This window comes from Chiloscyllium plagiosum, chromosome 1, assembly GCF_004010195.1.
Source record: "Chiloscyllium plagiosum isolate BGI_BamShark_2017 chromosome 1, ASM401019v2, whole genome shotgun sequence".
NCBI lineage: Eukaryota > Metazoa > Chordata > Chondrichthyes > Orectolobiformes > Hemiscylliidae > Chiloscyllium > Chiloscyllium plagiosum.
In genome coordinates this window covers 137,896,293-137,914,362 of record NC_057710.1, presented here as the reverse complement: position 1 = coordinate 137,914,362, position 18,070 = coordinate 137,896,293, and the positions used below count along the sequence as shown (strand labels likewise).

Below are 18,070 nucleotides of genomic sequence, written 5' to 3'. Positions count from 1 at the left end.
ATGGGTCCCATTGGCAGGAGATTCAGGTAAGCGGGCTGCCCTGTGTCTAATGTGGCTATGATGGGCGTGTGTCCTCCTGTAGAAGTCGGACCTCGGTGCTACGAAGCTGCGATAAACGTATCCAATAACTCTGACAGACTCAAAAACAGAGAAATCTGGGGTAATTCATCAGGCCTGGCAGCATATGTAGAGCGACAAATACGTTTCAAATCCAGCTACCCTTGGTCAGACCTGCTGATTTTCTCCAGCACTTTCCGTTTTGCACCGCAGTTTTTTGTTTCGTATTACATTCGACAGTCTGTTTTTCGTCGTTCATTCCGAATATGGGAAATATACATTGCTGTGAGCCGAAACCTACGGGGCTGTTAAGAGCGGTAGCACCCGAGTGCTTCAGCTCTTATTAAACTCTGCACAAATTCGTCAACTGGAGACTTCGGCCAAGAAAACACAACTCTTGCCGATTTGCAAGTGGAGTTGCGATCCGCTGCAGTGGCACTTTCCAAATTCCGCTGCAATTACTCTTGGCCCCCTTTCCCTTTAGATGACCAAATAACATAGGAGTAATGGAAAGGAGGATGGGTGGGGAAACGCATGGCACCACACACACTATTCAGGGCGTGTGGAGTCCGGATTTCGTTATTTGGGGTATCTGCGTGTCAGCCTTGAGCCTCCGTGTGACGCTCTGTGGGGGTGAGTGCAGAACGCTACAGAAATCCTCACTTCAGAGCAGTAACCTGCGGTGAACAGTCAGGACCGACCGCGGCTCTTCGCTCTGACACAGGGAAGGGGTCCGGCTCTTCTGACCCTGCCCGAGCGCGTCCAGAAATGCGCTGCTGAAACAATCCGGGAGTACGCACCGCCGAGAGAGACGGAGCTCTCCTGAGCACTCAGGGATGCGAGGGCAGATTATTGCTGCGAAAAGCGAGAGGAGCCTCGAACACTTGTCGAAGGAGGAGGGAAATGTAGTTTTTTCCTCCCCCCACGGGAGGAAATGAGTTGATTTTCCAGGCGCCGAATGGGATTGAACTCTGAGCGTCTCGGTTGGTAAACACTATTTTCCAGCGGGGAGTCAAATTCCGACGCTTTCCACCACCCGCCCGTGCCGACACGGGCGGAAGCAGCAAGCGGGCACGGTGCTGATCCGGAGATGCCAGCTCCCGTCGCGGGAAGCAGGGGCCAGCGCCGAGTCGGCGGGGAGTCGCCGCCGCCAGCGGCCGCGCCGTGTCTGGGCTGGTGCTGAGCGGCTTCGGGGTGTGTGCGCGCGAGAAGGAGGGGGGCCGGTGTCGGTTCCATGCGGCCAGCAGGAGGTGGAGAAGGCCGGCCCGCACTCGCACCGTGGCGGCCATGTCACGAGGAGCCGGGCGGGAGAAGCCGAGGCTTTAGAAGCCGGGGTCAAGGTCAGGTCAGGTCGGGTCAGGCGGGAAAAGGCAAACCAGGGAGGCGTGCCCGGGGCTAGCATGAGGAACGAGAGCCTGTGGAAGGGCCCGGCGGGGGACAGGGAGCTGGCCGGCCGCGTGCTGACCGGCGCCTTGCTGTCCGCCCTCATCCTCTTCACGTTGCTGGGCAACGCGCTGGTGTGCGCCGCCGTGCTGCGCTACCAGCACCTGCGCGCCAAAGTCACCAATCTGTTTATCGTGTCGCTCGCGCTGTCCGACCTGCTGCTCGCGCTGCTCGTCATGCCGTGGAAAGCGGCTGCTGAGGTGGCGTCCGGCTGGCCGTTCGGCCCCTTCTGCAAGGTCTGGCTGGCGTTCGACATCATGTGCTCGACCGCGTCCATCCTCAACCTGTGCGTCATCAGCGTGGACCGTTACTGGGCGATCGCGAGCCCGTTTCGCTACGAGCGCCGCATGAGCCGCCGCCTCGCGCTGCTGGTGGTCGCCCTGACCTGGGCGCTCGCCGTGCTCGTCTCCTTCGTGCCCGTGCAGCTCGACTGGCATACCGCCCCGGCCGCCCGCAGCAGCGGCAACGGAGCCCCCAGGCCCCGGCCGCCCGCGGACTGTGACTCCAGCCTGAACCGGGCGTACGCTATCTCGTCGTCGCTCATTAGCTTCTACATCCCGGTGGCCATCATGTTGGTCACCTACGGCCGCATCTACCGGATCGCCCGCGTCCAGATACGCCGCATCGCCTCGCTCGAGAGGGCGGCGCAGCACGCCCGCAGCTGCCGCCTGGACTGTCAGGAGCAGCACCGCTCGCTGCACAGCTCCTTCTACAAGGAGACCAAGGTGCTCAAGACCCTCTCGGTCATCATGGGCGTCTTCGTCTGCTGCTGGCTGCCCTTCTTCGTCCTCAACTGCCTGGTGCCGTTCTGCGACCGCCGCTCGCCCTCCCCGCCGTGCGTCAGCGAGACTACCTTCGACGTCTTCGTCTGGTTCGGCTGGGCCAACTCGGCCCTCAACCCGGTGGTGTACGCCTTCAACGCCGAGTTCCGCCAGGCCTTCTGGGGCCTGCTGGGCCGCAGGCGGTGGTGCTGCGCGCCAACCGCCGGCCGCGTGCACAGCGCCAACGTCAGCAACGAGCTGGTCTCCTACCACCAGGAGACGGCGCTGCAGCGGGAGGTCGCCAGCGCCTGCGCCGTCACCATCCCCAACGCGGTGCAGCGAGCGCCCGCCGCCTTCGACAGCGTGTCGCAGATTTCTGCCGACGACGACGACGAGGAGGAGGAGCCGGCCAGCGATTCTGCCGACGAGCTGGACCTGTCCTTCGGCAAAATCACGCCGTCCACCCCGAAGGGGGTGCACTGACCACTCCGCCCAGATCACTGGGGCCTTGGATTGGGAGCCGCAGCAGATTAGATCCACTCGGTTGGGGGACCTCCCTCCCTTCCCCAAAGGACAGAGTCCGTGGGTTTCAGTGACAAGCCGCCCGTAGGCAAAGCATCGACAAACCATCGTTTAATCTACCTATATAAATATATAAACGAGGCAGATGTTTTCGCACTGTGAGAAAGTAAGAGTGTAAAATGGCTTTTCACACCCTGCCCTGTTCAGTTGACAAGATCTTCTGCAATTGCATGGAATTTTTGTGTTAGCTGGGGAATCGATGTCAGGTTTTTAAAACTGTTTTGCTCGACGCACTCATCATGACTTCCAAAACAGTGCAGCACTCTCGGTCCTCGAGGACACTGTACCCCAAGACTCAGCTTCCTTCTTTCTCGAGAGAAGGCAACACAATATGAAGGAACTCGATCAACTCCTCTGAAAATCAGACTTTCAGATCATTTCGGAATGATGACCGAAATCATTGATGTGATCTTTTAAAGTATTTTAATGATTGCAGGTGCATTTGGACACTCAAGATAACGATTCAGATTGTAACCATATTTTTCATGACAACAGTTCACTAATTTAATTTATGTAAATAAAGTTATCCTATAGCAACTTGGTGTAATTTGAATAATGATCAAACGCGTCTCTTTTTTCTGTTCCCGCTCAAGTACCTTGACCACGTGCTTATTGTGCATGAGACAGATCGGATAAAGATTGTTCGCAGGCTATTCAATGTGGCGGAGAGGGGAAGAAATCTGAGCCCGATCCCACCTTCAATCATCGCATGGTCACACATTTTCCAGCAAAAAATATTGAAGAGAAATGGGCGAGGGAGCAGCAGGTCAAAGGTGTTGAGTCCAATTGTACCGTCGATTTTCCCAGGCTGACGCAGTGCAGATCAGGGATTGAATCCCAGCTCAATGTTCTGTACAGCACGTAATGCTCAAGGACGATAAGGCACTGGTACCGGCTGCCAGTGCAAACTGGTGCACCCAGGGATTCATACGTTTTAGGGTGACATGAAAAGGTTTGTAATTATGTATTCTTAGTATGCACTGTAGTCACATTCCAAGAGAAAATATTAAGTGTTATATGTTCCCGGCACGTAACTTTGCACTCGTTAAAATTACTGAGCAGAAGTCTGTTGAGAATTTGCCAATTGCTCCTTATACGAAAGGAGTAGGTTATTTTGCAAATCTTATTTATCTAAACTTTTGCAGCTTTTACATACTTGCTGGGAATGACCTGTTTCATTCTTAAAATTCAGGACTACCAATACCATTTTCCTGTTATGCCAGTGGTTACAAGAAAAAAAAACAATTGTGGTCATAGAATGATGCATTGCTGAAAGACACCATTCACTCCATTATGCCAATGCTATCTCATTGGTGGAGCAATCAAAAGAGTGCCATTCTTTTCCCATAATAAGATTTTTTTTCATGTTAGTAAAACAACTGTAGAACAGGGGTTAGATTAGTTAATTCTATATACGAAAATCACCTGTAAAAGTTCTCGTCACCTCTTAAGTGAAGAAAATTAAAGCACGTTTAATGATGTAATGAATATTGCATGACTCCCATAAAATAACCAAGAACATGAACATTTTAGCAGTTACTTCTTCAAATAATTCTTAGTACAATTCTGTTCAGAGACATACAAAGTTCCCTTTTAAGTCTTCTCCCAAGATAGAGAAAGAAGTCAAGTTTTGTTCCTAACAACCAAAGCATCACAACATGCGGCACAATACTTTAAATTATAGATTTTCTTTTGAAAAAGTTATAGAGCGTGGTAATGGTGGTAATACCTCAGTTTTTATTGAAAACGGCTGTCATTTTAATGCCTTTAAAATAACATTTGAAGCGCATCAAAGTCAATAATTATTTTTCCTTAACATTTTGTTCTGACATCCCCAATATTTACATAACTACTGAATTCCTGCACAAATGTCATTATTATACTGTTATCTTATGAACAGCTATTATAGTGCCAAACATTTCCTGTTCAAAAAGTCCTAAACTCTATAATTATCCCAACTCCAAAAATATCAAGAGTGCTATTGCTCTACTGTGTTGGATGAGAATGTTCTTCCAATACCTCTTTCATTTTGAATAGGATATAAACAAAAGTTTGTCCTCTAATAGCTGTTTGCTGTTTTGTTTCTAGCTTCTAGGCTCCATCTGTTCATTTCAATCATTTTGGTCTTGTATATTCCATCAATCCTTTGAAAAACATTACCTCTCATCTCCCAGTTGGAGATAAACCATCCGACATATTCTTGCTTCTCCCAAAATCCCATTGTATTGAAAATGAACTCATTGCACCTTCCAACTCTAACAATCTGTTTTGCCAGGACTTGGAACTTCGGAATTTTATTCTTTCTTCAGTCTTCCAATTCACTTATATATCTAGATTTTTGAAATTCAAGCTGTTGCCACCAGATCACTAATCCTAATTACTCCTTAATGCACTTTTCCTCACTTCAATTTTGAGGCTGTGTCATGTTATGGACATAACACCTTTTCTTTGCAACTTGAATAAAATAATTCTTATGTAATTTATTAATATTTGCTAAACACATGAGGACATTGCTGTTGAAGGTGTGCTTTATATCTCTCAAATAAGCCAGTAATAAATGAACAGGTGACAAGATTGTCAAATAGCCATAAAGCAGAGAGAGCATTTTGGAAAAAAATACCATCTAGTTTACAGAGGGTTTACCACATTTGGCATAGCAAATTTAGTTTGCACTTAGCGGCAGTTGCAAAGTTTACAAATCCTGACATTACTAGTACACGATTTCCTTTCTCAAATTGGGAAATATAGCTGTTAAACTTGAAATTGCATAGAACACAATGCAAATATGCTTAACCAATCTGTATGAAATTACTGCCATTTTAAGAGAAGTATTGTTTTCTTCTTAAATAAACTAACATTACAAAGTAATTTTGTACAAGTGTGCTAAGTGTTTACATTCTAATACCACATTGTAATTTATATTATTGTGTAATAGTCTATGTATGATATCAAGTCTATGTATAATATCACAATAAGATTGAAATTGTAAAAAATAGTGATGTATCTGTTTGTATAATTCAAGAGTATTGTATGTGCCCATTGATAAAAGTCAACAATTACACTTTCTTGGCGTGCAAGGAATAATAAAAGACCTTTGACATCATGGATTTTGAATACTATTATTTTTATGCTTGGACATGCTTCTGAATTAAGTTCCTTTTTGATATTTTATGTGAAAAATGTTTCAAATTGCATCAAACCCATTTTACAGCAATACAGGCAGTAATGGAGAAGAAATCATTATACAACAAAAAACTCACATTAGTAATCTTCCAGTTCATAATCAGAGACATTTGATTTATTGAGCATTTCCAATTCCATCATTTGCAGTCGTGAATGTAGACCAAAGATTTCAATTTTGGAATTGACTCCCTAAATCTTTCTGCATCTCTAAATCCCTTTCCTCCTTTATGATATACCTTAAAACCTACTGTTTAAAAAAAACATTTCTTCATTTGATTTAATAATTCTAAGCATGGCTTAGTGCCATTTTTAAAAAGAATTCTCCTTAAAAGTCTTAGGTACATTTTATTATTTTAAATAATAAAAGAAGTTGTAATAAACCACACAAATCATAATGATATACAAACGTAGGAACAGGAATAAACTATTTTGCAAATTGTGGTTAATTAGTATCTCAAATTCATTTATCCATATTTGTTCCATATGTTTTGATAAACCTACTGTCCAAAATCCTATTGATCTTAGGCTTCACATATTTCAGTTGATCCAACATTCACACTTTTTTGCTGGGGGAGTTCTAAGTTCCTCTGTTCTTTGTAAGTAGAAACTGTTTCTTGATGAGCTCTTAAATTAGCCAGATTTAATTTGACGATCATGTCCTTTTGGTCCACAAAGCCCTGAAACCGGAAAGAGGTATTTTATAGTTGACCTATAAATTCTTTTATCATTTTAATACTTCAATTAAACATAAGGAAATATAATATTAATTCACAATCTTTTTTTTGTAATTTAATCTGTTTTATCTCGGAAACACTATGGTAAATATGCACCGAACCCCTTCTCAGCCCACTATCAATTCCCTGAGTTTATTGTCTAAAATTGAACACAGGAATCTGACCAAGGTAATCTGATCAAGGATACATGGAAATATATAGAATTTTACAACACAGGAACAGATCATTCACTCGAAAGATATTCTGGTGACTATCTTCCACGGGTTTCCCATACATCCAATAAATATGCTCTACTGTTCCTTTCTCCCTGAGGGAAAAAAACATATTATAGTCTTTCTGTGATTACAAAGTATGTACTAACAGAAGATGTACTAACTGCTAGAAGATATGAACATGTAATGATATTATTGGATAATATAATCATGTGTACTAACTTGGAATGTAAACAAGTGGATGTGATTGGGTAGAAATGTGCGTGAGTTAATGTATAGCCCTTTGATTGGATGCTTGTTATCTTAAAAGTAGTAAAAAAAATTGTTCTTGCAATGCAAATTTGAGATGTATGCCATTTTTGGTTTGTACATCTCCCATGTATGCATGAATAAACATTTAAACAACAACAAAAAAAGTCTCATCTGATCTAAGAGGAAATAAGTGGTTGCATTTGCCATTTTATTCCTTGTATACTTATTGAGCTTCTTGTTACATGCACTGTGCGATTTGTCAAAATTACTTGTGATAGAATGTTCTGCATTGTCACCATCCTTGACAATAGTTATATCTCCAGAATGATTTTTGATTTGTTTGTTTTATTTGTATTTATCTTATGCTTAATGTTAGAAATAGAAACATAAAAATAGAGCAGGAGTAGGCCATTCAGCCCTTCAAACCTGCTTCACCCTTCACTATGTGAATAGCTGATCATCCAACCCAGTACACTGTTCCCATTTTCTCCATACCTTTGATCCTTTTAGTCCAAAGAACTGTAACAAACCACTCTGGAAACATGAGAGATACCTATAAAAATCCCAGTGGAAGCAATTCAATAATTCAACCATATTGAACTCCTTCATGATAATATCACTTGGAAACAGAATAATGGAATATGTTCAAGAAAGACCTAAACATTTATCAATTTTGAAGATACCAAGGGATATGAAGATAGTGCCATAGATGAGGGAAGTAAATGCAAAATTACAAGACTTACAGATATCACAAAAGTAGATGGGAAGGCCAGAGTTGAGAAATATATAAAAAGTTTGTAGAGGGATATAGATAGGTTAAGTGAGTGGGCAAAAACTTTGGAGATAGAATAGGACATATAAAAATATGAGGGTTTTTAATTGGTGGGAGGAATAGAAGAGCTGAATATTATTTAAACAGAGAAAGACTGCAGAAAGCTGCATCACAAAGGAATCTGGGAGTCAAGTGGAAAAAGTCATAAAAAGCTTGCATCCAAGTTCAGCAGGTAATAAGAAAGGCAAAGGGCAATGGGTATAAAAAAAAGAAGTCTTACTAAAACTATACAAGACATTAAGTAGACCAAACCTGGAATACCGTATAAACAGTTTTGGATATCATAGAATAGAATCCTTACAATGTGCAGAATGCCATTCAGCCCTTCAGATCCACACCAAATCTCTGAAGATCATCCATCCCCTACCTTATCCATGTGCCCCTGCATTTCCCATGGCCAATCCACCTAACCTGCAAACTTTTAGGCTGTGGGCGGGAACCAGAGAATACAGAGGAAACTCACACAAACATGGGAAAATGTAAATATTCCACATAGCCAGCTGCCCCAACCTGGGTCTCTGGCATTGTGAGACAGCAGTGCTAATCACTGAGCCACTGTGTCATCCCCATTTTGGTTCTCTTATCTAAGGAAAAATATCCAGGCATTGGAGGTAGTCCAGAAAAGATTGACTATGCTGATCCTGGGTTTGGAAGACTGTGTTATGAGGGAAGGTTGTGTAGGTTGGGCCTGTACTCGGAGTTTAGAAGAATGAGAGGCAACCTGATTGAACTATGTAAGATTCTTAAAGGACATGACAGGATGTAGTGGAAGGTTGTTTTTCCTTCTGGGAGAATCTAGGATCAGAGGGCACAATCTCAGATTAAGATGTCTGACATGTGATTTATGCACGTTTGGGATTATGGTAATATAGTTTGATTGTAAATAGTAGCTGTGTTGTTAAGCAGGTTTGCCACTTACTTTAAGAATAAGTTTGTTTATAATGAATGAGTTAGTTTCAGTTTATTGAAGTCACCTGGTGAAAGTCTTATTCTGGGTAACAAGAATAAGGACAAACAAATTGATGATTTTGCTAATTAATTAAAACATTTGCACTTATGGTACAGTTTGTGAAGTATGGGGCTTGATTATAACTTACTTCTCCCTCAGAGCCTTAAAAGTAGTGTCTTCTCCGGATGTGTAGCCACCCAGATTTCCTATGCTGACCTTTTGGGCTTTCAGCATCACCAAAATGTCTATGTTGCTGACAAGTTGATTTCTGCTGGTTTGGGCCGACAGTCCTCTTCCTCAATGAGGCAGCCACCACTATAGTAGACAGTTTCCATCATTTCTGTTTCTGCAGACTGTTGTGTAAATGTCTGTCCTTGGGTCAACTTCACAAAGGTTTGGGCAGTTAGGGGTAACACAATGACCTATTTAAAAAGGGGAAAAACAAAACAGGAAGAAAAGGTAAAAATCACCTCTGTTTCAGACTGAAGAGGGTCAAAAAAATATATAATCCAGTAATCTTTTTTGTCCATGACAAATTACTTTTAATATAATTTGAATGTTTGTGATCCTTTTGTGCTGATTTTCAAAGTGTGTCAGAATATATTCCCCTTCTCAAAGCTGACCTTTTCTCCAGGGTGCATTGCTTACCATTAGGAGATTTCATGAACTTCACAAATCTGCAGGCCTTTTTAATGGCCTCAAAAGCAACAGAACTTTGTGCAATCTCTATTGTTAGTTGTTCACCTGAATTCTGACTACAAACGTCTATGTTTATGAATAACATAGTATATCATTGCATCACCAATTTTGCTTCTCTAGTAGCTATATTTTTGGTCTTCTAAGAAGGTTTGTGATGTGTCATTTACGACTTTTGAAAGCCCTATGGCACTTCATCAATGAAGTGTGACCGCTGTTGTAGTGTAAGTTACAAGAGTTGACAGTGTGCTTGACATCCTAGATAGGCTGAGATTCTTCCAAGGGTTGCAATTCAATTCACAATAAGGGAGGAGTATATATCTCAATGTATTAATAGAAAATATAAATTGATTGCATTCCAAAATCACTTTATTAACAAAAAACATTTTCTTCCAAGTTTCTTTATATGTAATGGCAATAAAAGGCTAATTAATTCTTGGCTGCTACAACAATGAAGTAAACTGCCAGGTCAGAAAGGCTCATACGTTGTAGCCAGTAGCAATCCAACAGGGTGTTGAACGTTTCTGAAACAGCAGAGCATGAGCAATCAAATAAGCAGTTATCATAAAGGTATTTGATTGTTATTTATTTCTACTTGTGAAAATCAATTTCAGCCATCACTTGTGTACTTACTTCCATTGCAAGGTTTTTTAAACAAAGTAATTCTATCATGATTTATTTGAAATTGGAAGAACAGTGAGGGAAGTTGTGTGGCAGCATTGTAAATTCATTCATGAAAGATTTCCTTGGTCTTTCTAGTAAAATTTCAGAAAGAACATGTTGGGACTGCTGCCCAAAGGAAATTATCTTGCTTACACTTATGATGCAATTACAAATAACAATCAAAGCAATTCAAAAGTAAAGAGCATGCTCTACTCAATATCATTGTAAAAAAGACAGTTTTATAATTTGTATTTTAAATAGGGTTGCAGCCTCAGAGTATACAGCATCTGAGCCTTGGTGGCAAGGCTAGAGGAGTTCCTTAGGAAGAACAGCGCGTTAAGTCTTGCCCTGTGATTTTTTTGAACACTGTTGTCCATTTGTATTCAAAGATGCTGCCATACCTGTTGAGTGTTTCTAGGATTCCCTTTCATTGACCAGTTACTTTATTTAATATTTTTTCTTCTGGTTTTTGTGCAGACTCATGGAATGCTATAGCATTGAAACTGCCCTTTTGCTCCATGAAATGTTTGCTCCTATTTTCTCTACATGAATCTTCAGGTTATTTATAGAGGCTGTGTACCCAACACAAAGGGACTACAGTGATCAAAAAAATCTATTGAGATATTCAAAACTGGAGCACATATTTTTAAGGAGTGAGGACAAAGATCTAAAGGGGACCTGAGGGGTAGCTTTTTCACACAGCGGATGGTTTGTATGTGGAATGAACAGCCAGAGGCAGGTGCAGGTAAAGTTACAATATTTAAAAAACCTTCCCTCATGGGAAGGTTTAGGGAAATATGGTCCAAATGGGAATGGGGCTAGTTTAGTTTTGGAAATTTGGTTGGCTTAAACAAGTTGGACTGAAGTGTCTGTTTCCATGTTGTATGACTCTACAATTCTATGAGTAACTCACCTCCTGAGGGGGCATGGTGGCTCAGTGGTTAGCACTGTTGCCTCACAGTGCCAGGGACTGGGTTTGATTCTTGCCTCTGTGTGGAGTTTGCACATTCTCTCCATGTCTGTGTGGGTTTTCTCTGGGCGCTTCGGTTTCCTACCACAGTCCAAAGATGTGCAGGTCAGGTGAATCGGCCATGCTAACTTGCCCATAGTGTTAGGTGCATTAGTCAGAGGGAAATGGGTCTAGGTGGGTTACTCTTTGGAGGGTCGGTGTGGACTTGTTGGGTTGAAGGGCCTGTTTCCACACTGTAGGGGAATCTAAATCTAATCTAATCCTGACTCCAAAAATATGTCCACTATCTACAAAGCACAACTTAATGTGATGAATCCAATTGCCTGAACAGGTGTAGCTCTAACAACACTCACAAAGCTTGACACCATCCAAGACAAAGCAGCCCAATTGATTCACACCACATCCACAAGTTTCCACTCCCTTTGCCACTGATGGTCAGTAGCAGCAGTGTGTGCTACCTACAAGATGCACTACAAAAATTCACAGAGAGTCCTTGGGTAGCACTTTTCAAACCCATGGCCACTTCCATGGCAATGGCAGCAGACATATAGGAACACCATTACATGCAAGTTCCCCTCCAAGCCATTCATCTTTCTGACTTGGAAATATATCACTGTTCCTCTACTGCTGGGTCAAAATCCTGGAATTCCCTTCCGTAGGGCAGTGGAGGTCAACCTAAGCAGGTGGACTTCAGCGTTTCAAGAAGGCAGCTCATCATCACCTTTTCAAGGTCAGCTAGGGACAGTCAATGGATGCTGGTCAACTAGTGACACCCATGTTTCAAGAGTGAATAGAAAATAGTCTGATGAAAGACATTTGTCTTCTAATTATGATTGCATTTATGAATATGATCATCAATAAGAGGATACAAAATCTTTTGGATAATTTTAGCCAAACATGAAACTATATGCAATGAACAGAGCGGTCCACGGTATTGAACAAGTCAATTGACTCAATCTTATCATGGTGAGGTGGTGATATAATTGTAAAATCAGTGGACTAATTATCTAGAATTCTAGGCTAATGTCTGGCAATATGGGCTCAAATCCCATCATGACAAATAGTGACATTTGCATTCAATAAAGCAGAACATTTAGAAGTAATAGCTAGTCTAATGGCAACTCTATTGACTACTGTCAATTGTCATAACAACCCATTTGGTTCAATGATGTCCTTTCAAGAAGGAAATCTGACATCCTTGCCCGTTCTGGCCTACATGTAACTCTAGACCCACGACAATGTGGTTGATTCTGAAATGCCACTCTGTTGAAGGCCAAATAGGGATGTGATGCAGATAAAGCTGCCGTAGTCTCAGAGGATCATAGGGCTGCTCTCTCATTAGAAAGAAAATTGATTGTGAATTTAACTTAAGGGTCACGATTCCTTAGATAAAGGGGCAAGATTATTTTCTTGGTAACCTTAGGCAGTGCAGGAATTGAACATATACTGTATTTCAAACCTGCTAATTAAGCGAAATGACCCCCTGATGTGATATCCACATCCCACAAACAAAGGAAGGCTGTGATTCAGTTATGGAATTATGCATCAGTTTTGAAGCCAATCTTAATCTATGGACATTATAGGTGTAAAATAATGTTCTTCTACTCTCAATCAAATCACTTGTGATATAAATGTGTGTAATTAGAAGTTTTGTTTCCCATCAGATTATTTATTAATATATGTAATCTTTTATTCTGCTAGAGTCACAGTTCTGCAATAATTAATTCAATCTCTCACTTAAGCTGTTACTCAGTTATTTTCTACTTTATTGTAAAAGTTATTCTACCATTATACCAGAACATGTATAATTAAATATATTTGCATTAAGATAATTTATTCTTTTTAATCTAGATAAACTGCATTGGAGGCAGTTCATTAGGTTGATCTCAGGTATGGAGGAACTGTGTTATGAGGCAGGTTGATTTGGTTGGGCCTGTACCTTTTGGAACTTAGAAGAATAAGTGATGACTTTATTGAAATCTATAAGGTTCTTTAGCAGGCTTGATGGGGCTGATGAGAAAGGTTGTTTCTCCTTATGGGAGAGTCTAGAACCAGAGGGCATAGTCTGAAAATAAGGAGTCACACATTTAAGATTGATGAGGAATTTCTATTGAGGGTAATGAATCTTCATTTTTCTGCCACAGAGGGTTGTCCAGGTTGTGATGTTAAGTATATTCATTTGTCATTGACAGATTTGATTTAATTAGAAAGGGAAGCAAGGGTTCTGGGGAAAAGGTACACAAAGGAAGTTGAAGATTATTGTATCACCTGTGACCTAATTGAGCGGCAGAACAGACTCGATGGGTTGAATTCCCTGCTTCCGTACTTTATCTTATGGACTTGCACTTATATGGTCTTAATGTTTAAAATGCATCATTCAATGAGACTAAGTCAACATACCATCATTTAAGTCTGTCTTCTTTGATCCATTCACCTAATTAGTCTCCTACATGTTCTGTTAAATGTCTATTAGTCTTGCACATGAGAAGTGGTCGTAAAAAGCTGTTGCTTATCTGGGTATCTTTGAGTGATTTGAGGAATCCGCTGGAGATGTTCAAATGTGCTGTATGTCAGAGTGTCATTATTGGCAGTGAAGCAGTGCAGTAAATATGAGGGAAGATAGATTGATACCCTAATACACTAAGTAACAACTAAGTAACATTTAACTAAACCTGAAACACAGTTTTTGGAAGATGGAAGTAGGTGACAGAGTCTTACTGTTGGTGTCCGACCAAGTGAGTAGGCAGCACAAATGGTGTGCAGTGTTGGTATGTCACAGATTGGGGTGTGTGAGGGTGAGTTGGGAAGATGTTGTATGCATTGTGAGACTAGTAGAGCATAGGCATTGATAGGAGCTGAGTACAATAGCAGAGATGGAGTGACTATGAAATATCAGAGAGGATGATGGCACTTAAACTATTGGCATGTATTAGGACATTGACTTACTTCCTACAGTGCTGAACATTATTCAAGAGGTTGAAACTGCTCTAACCTGGGTGACAATTTCTGACCAGGCTGCCAGAGTCTGGTGGTATGGCCTCCACTGATGGTCATGGTGGAAGGACAAATTCCTGCTCATGCCCCACTTGTCCAGCAGGAGCTCCAGAATCCTGCCTTAAAAGTGGGGCACCAATTTGGAGCAAATGTCAGCAGTGATGTAAATGAGCAGAGTGATCTCGATGTCCATGTACGTAGATCCCTGAAAGTTGTCACCTAGGTTGATAGGGTAGTTATGAAGGCATACAGCTTTTATTGGTAGAGGGATAGAGTTGTGGAACCACGAGGCCATGCTGCAGCTGTCTAAAACTCTGGTGCGACCGCACTTGGAGTATTGCGTACAGTTCTGGTCACCGCATTATAGGGAGGATGTGGAAGCTTTGGAAAGGATTCAGAGGAGAATTACTAGGATGTTGCCTGATATGGAGGGATGGTCTTATGAAGAAGGTTGAGGGAGTTGAGGCTGTTTTCATTAGAGAGAAGGTTGAGAGGTGGCTTAACTGAGACATATAAGATAATAGAGGATTAGATAGGGTGGACAGTGAGAGCCTTTTTCCTCGGGTGGTGATGGCTTGCATGAGGGGACATAACTTTAAATTGAGGGTTGATAGATATAGGACAGATGTCAGAGGTAGTTCCTTTATTCAGAGAGTAGTAGGGGAATGGAACACATTGCCTGCAACAGCAGTAGACCCACCAACTTTAAGGGCATTTAAATGGTCATTGGATAAACATATGGATAAAAATGGAATAGTGTAGGATAGATGGGCTTCAGATTGGCTCCACAGATCGGCGCAACATCGAGGGCCAAAGGGCCTGTACTGTGCTGTAATGTTCTATGTTCTAATTAAAGTTTGCTCATGTTTTGTATGCAATAGAACATTCGGCCAATCCTTAAATTACATGAAAAATAACCTTTAAAATTATGGAACCACTGAAGGACGAAATTATTTTCCATAATATGTTTCACATCAGCACAGTTATTTGAAATTTCTGTGTGGTGTTTCAGCATTTATTAACATTCTTGCTTTAAATCAGGTAAACAACATGTTAAACTAATACATGGATGAGTTCTATTTGAATTTGATAACCAATCTGTTATCAATAATACAAAGTGAAATTTTTAATTAATTGCGCAGTACAAAACGTTTGTTACATATTCTTTCAAGTCCTTTGGGCTTTGTGTCACTGATAGCACTGCGAAGGTGATAGGCTCTGACATCAAAATGTTTCAGTGCGAATATAAAATTTTGATTAATGTTTTTAATACATTAAAAGTTGGAATCTCAATTTATTAATAATTTTACTGCAAAAATCAGTTTTTAATTGCCTCTCAAATAACCATGGTGTTTACTTGGGTCTGGATTTCTACTCAGTGCTGAGTTCAAACAGACTTCATTTTCATTGTAGCAAGAAGTTTCACCCATAGTCTGGAATTAATAGATTTTTAGAGAAGTCAAAATTGCCCTTGAAGGGCAGAAGAAGTTGAGAGGACTGTTAAGTTGTGAAGTTATTTGAATCCACAACTCTTTAAAAAGTTAAAATTTTATCTGTAACAATGAGTTGAAAAATATCTTCTCTAACAATTACAAGAGATTTTTTAATAGATATTTTAATTGGAAATTTAATATTTTTACAAGTTTACAAAAATAAAAAAACTCTCAAGTACAAAAATTGATATACAATTAAATCTTAAATAAATAATAACCAAAATTTAACAAAAGAAAAATACCGATAAAAAAAACTCAACTACTAATCTAATCTACAACTAACCAGAGTGTATAATTAAGTCTCTTACATTATTCAAATAAGAGAAAGAAAAACAAAAAAACCAACGGATAACACAGAAATTGGGTAGTGAGATACATGCTCGGAATGTGTTAACATCAAATGTAACAAAACCCGTATTCGTGCGGGATTCCTCTCCCAAGGGGCGTCGGACCAGCCAGGTTCGCAATCTCAATTAAATAAAAGCCCTTGTTAGGATAGCCGAAATATCTGTGTTTATATAATTCAAGAAGGACTGCCATATTTTATGAAATAATTTGGTCTTTCGGTGCACCATATTTGTAAGGAAGTCAAGGGGAATACATTCCATAATTAATCTGTGTCAATTTGAAAGTCCAGGGGGGCCCTCAGCCACCCAGTTTACCAAAATATTTTTCCTTGCACAGAAAGAGAGAATAGAAAATAATCTCTTCCCGTGTATATTCAGGGAGGGTAGGTTCGTAAAGCGCAAAAGGAGAGATACAGGGTCCACTTTAATTTCCGTTCCCAAAATTTCTGTCAGGGTACTTGCTACTTTAGTCCAGTATCTACGGATCTTATGACAGGTCCATAGGCAATGTGCAAGAGTGCCTACCTCTATTTTACATTTGGGACACATTGGAGATGCTCCTGCCTTAAATGTTGCCAATCGATCCGGTGCTATATGGGCCCTATGAAGTATCTTCAGCTGGATAGCCTGAGTTCTGTTGCAGATAGTGATTCTTCTGGCGTTTCACGTTTCTGTAGAGATTTCTAGACCCAAATCCTAATCTCATGTTTTAAGCAGATTGTCCATATCTCCCGATACTTCATCATGTAGTAAATGATAAATAGTACTGACAGAAGATACCCCCATTGGCCGTAGCACTCTACATTCTCTATCTGATTTATAAAGACTATCTAATAACGTAGTCTTCTTCTGTATATAATCTTGAATTTGGAAGTATCGAAAGAGGTCTCCATTGGGTAATCCGAATTTCTGACGCAGCTGTTCAAAAGACATCTTCTTTAAATAGGTCCCCTAAACATGAGATACCCCTGGATCTCCAGAGTTTAAAAGTGGCATCTGTAACCCCCGGTTGAAATCCCCATACGCCCACCCAGAGCATAGGGGGATGTTTTATGTGAGTTGCCCTCATTTTGCCACATTATATTCCAAGCTTTAATTGTGTTTAGTATCATAGGGTTTTTACAGTGATCCGTAATGATTTTCCTCTTGTCTGAAAATAAAAGGTTAATAAGTGGGCATTTTACTTGAGAAGCCTCGATGTCCACCCGGATTGATTGCGGGTCAGACAAGATCCAATCAGCTATGTAACTTAATAGGGAACTTAACTGATATTTCTTAAAATCTGGGAAGTCCAATCCTCCCCTTGTCTGTGGAAGCTGTAGCTTCTTCAGCTTAATGAGGGGCCGTCTATGATTCCAGATAAAGGAACCCAACCAGCCATATAATTTACGTAGTGCCAGCCTTGGCAGCATCACCGGAAGCATTCTCATAGGGTATAGGAGACAGGGCAGAACAGTCATTTTAATTAGTGCTATTCTACCCAGCCAGGAAATTGGAAGGTCTCCCCATCGCTGGAGGTCCTGCCTTATCCTTTCCAGTAAATGCACAAAGTTAGCCTTGTATAACTGACGAAATACTGGGACAATAAAAATGCCTAAATATAAGAAACCCTCCAGGGACCACCGAAAGGGAAAGTGTGATCCGTCCACTAAGTGGGGTATCATAGCAAGGCCACTCATTGGCATAGCCTCCGATTTTGAGAAATTAATTTTATAGCCTGAGAATGCGCTAAATGTATTAATAACTTGGATTAAGCGAGGTACGGACATCAGAGGATTACTGAGGAATAGAAGATCATCATCTGCATAAAGGGTAATTTTATGTTTACCTGTACCAATCCTCGGGACCGTTATATTAGGATCAGCCCGTATAGCTTCTGCTAGTGGTTCAATTATTAGCGTA

The 18,070-nt window shown here is 41.2% G+C and overlaps 2 protein-coding genes across 2 annotated transcripts in view; both read left to right on the top strand.

Moving 5' to 3' along the window:
* Positions 1 to 7,369, top strand: part of otop1 (otopetrin 1) — a 39,048-nt gene extending 31,679 nt beyond the window's left edge. The window contains exon 7 of the mRNA XM_043698154.1: positions 3,437 to 7,369. The gene's annotated coding sequence lies outside the window, so the exon portion shown is untranslated. The remainder of the gene's footprint in view (positions 1 to 3,436) is intronic.
* On the top strand, positions 1,403 to 2,830 carry drd5a (dopamine receptor D5a). Its single transcript, XM_043698168.1, has one exon. It carries the CDS (start codon positions 1,458 to 1,460, stop codon positions 2,742 to 2,744), a length of 1,287 nt encoding a protein of 428 aa, XP_043554103.1. The 5' UTR covers positions 1,403 to 1,457; the 3' UTR covers positions 2,745 to 2,830.
* Positions 7,370 to 18,070: the final 10,701 nt, after the last annotated feature.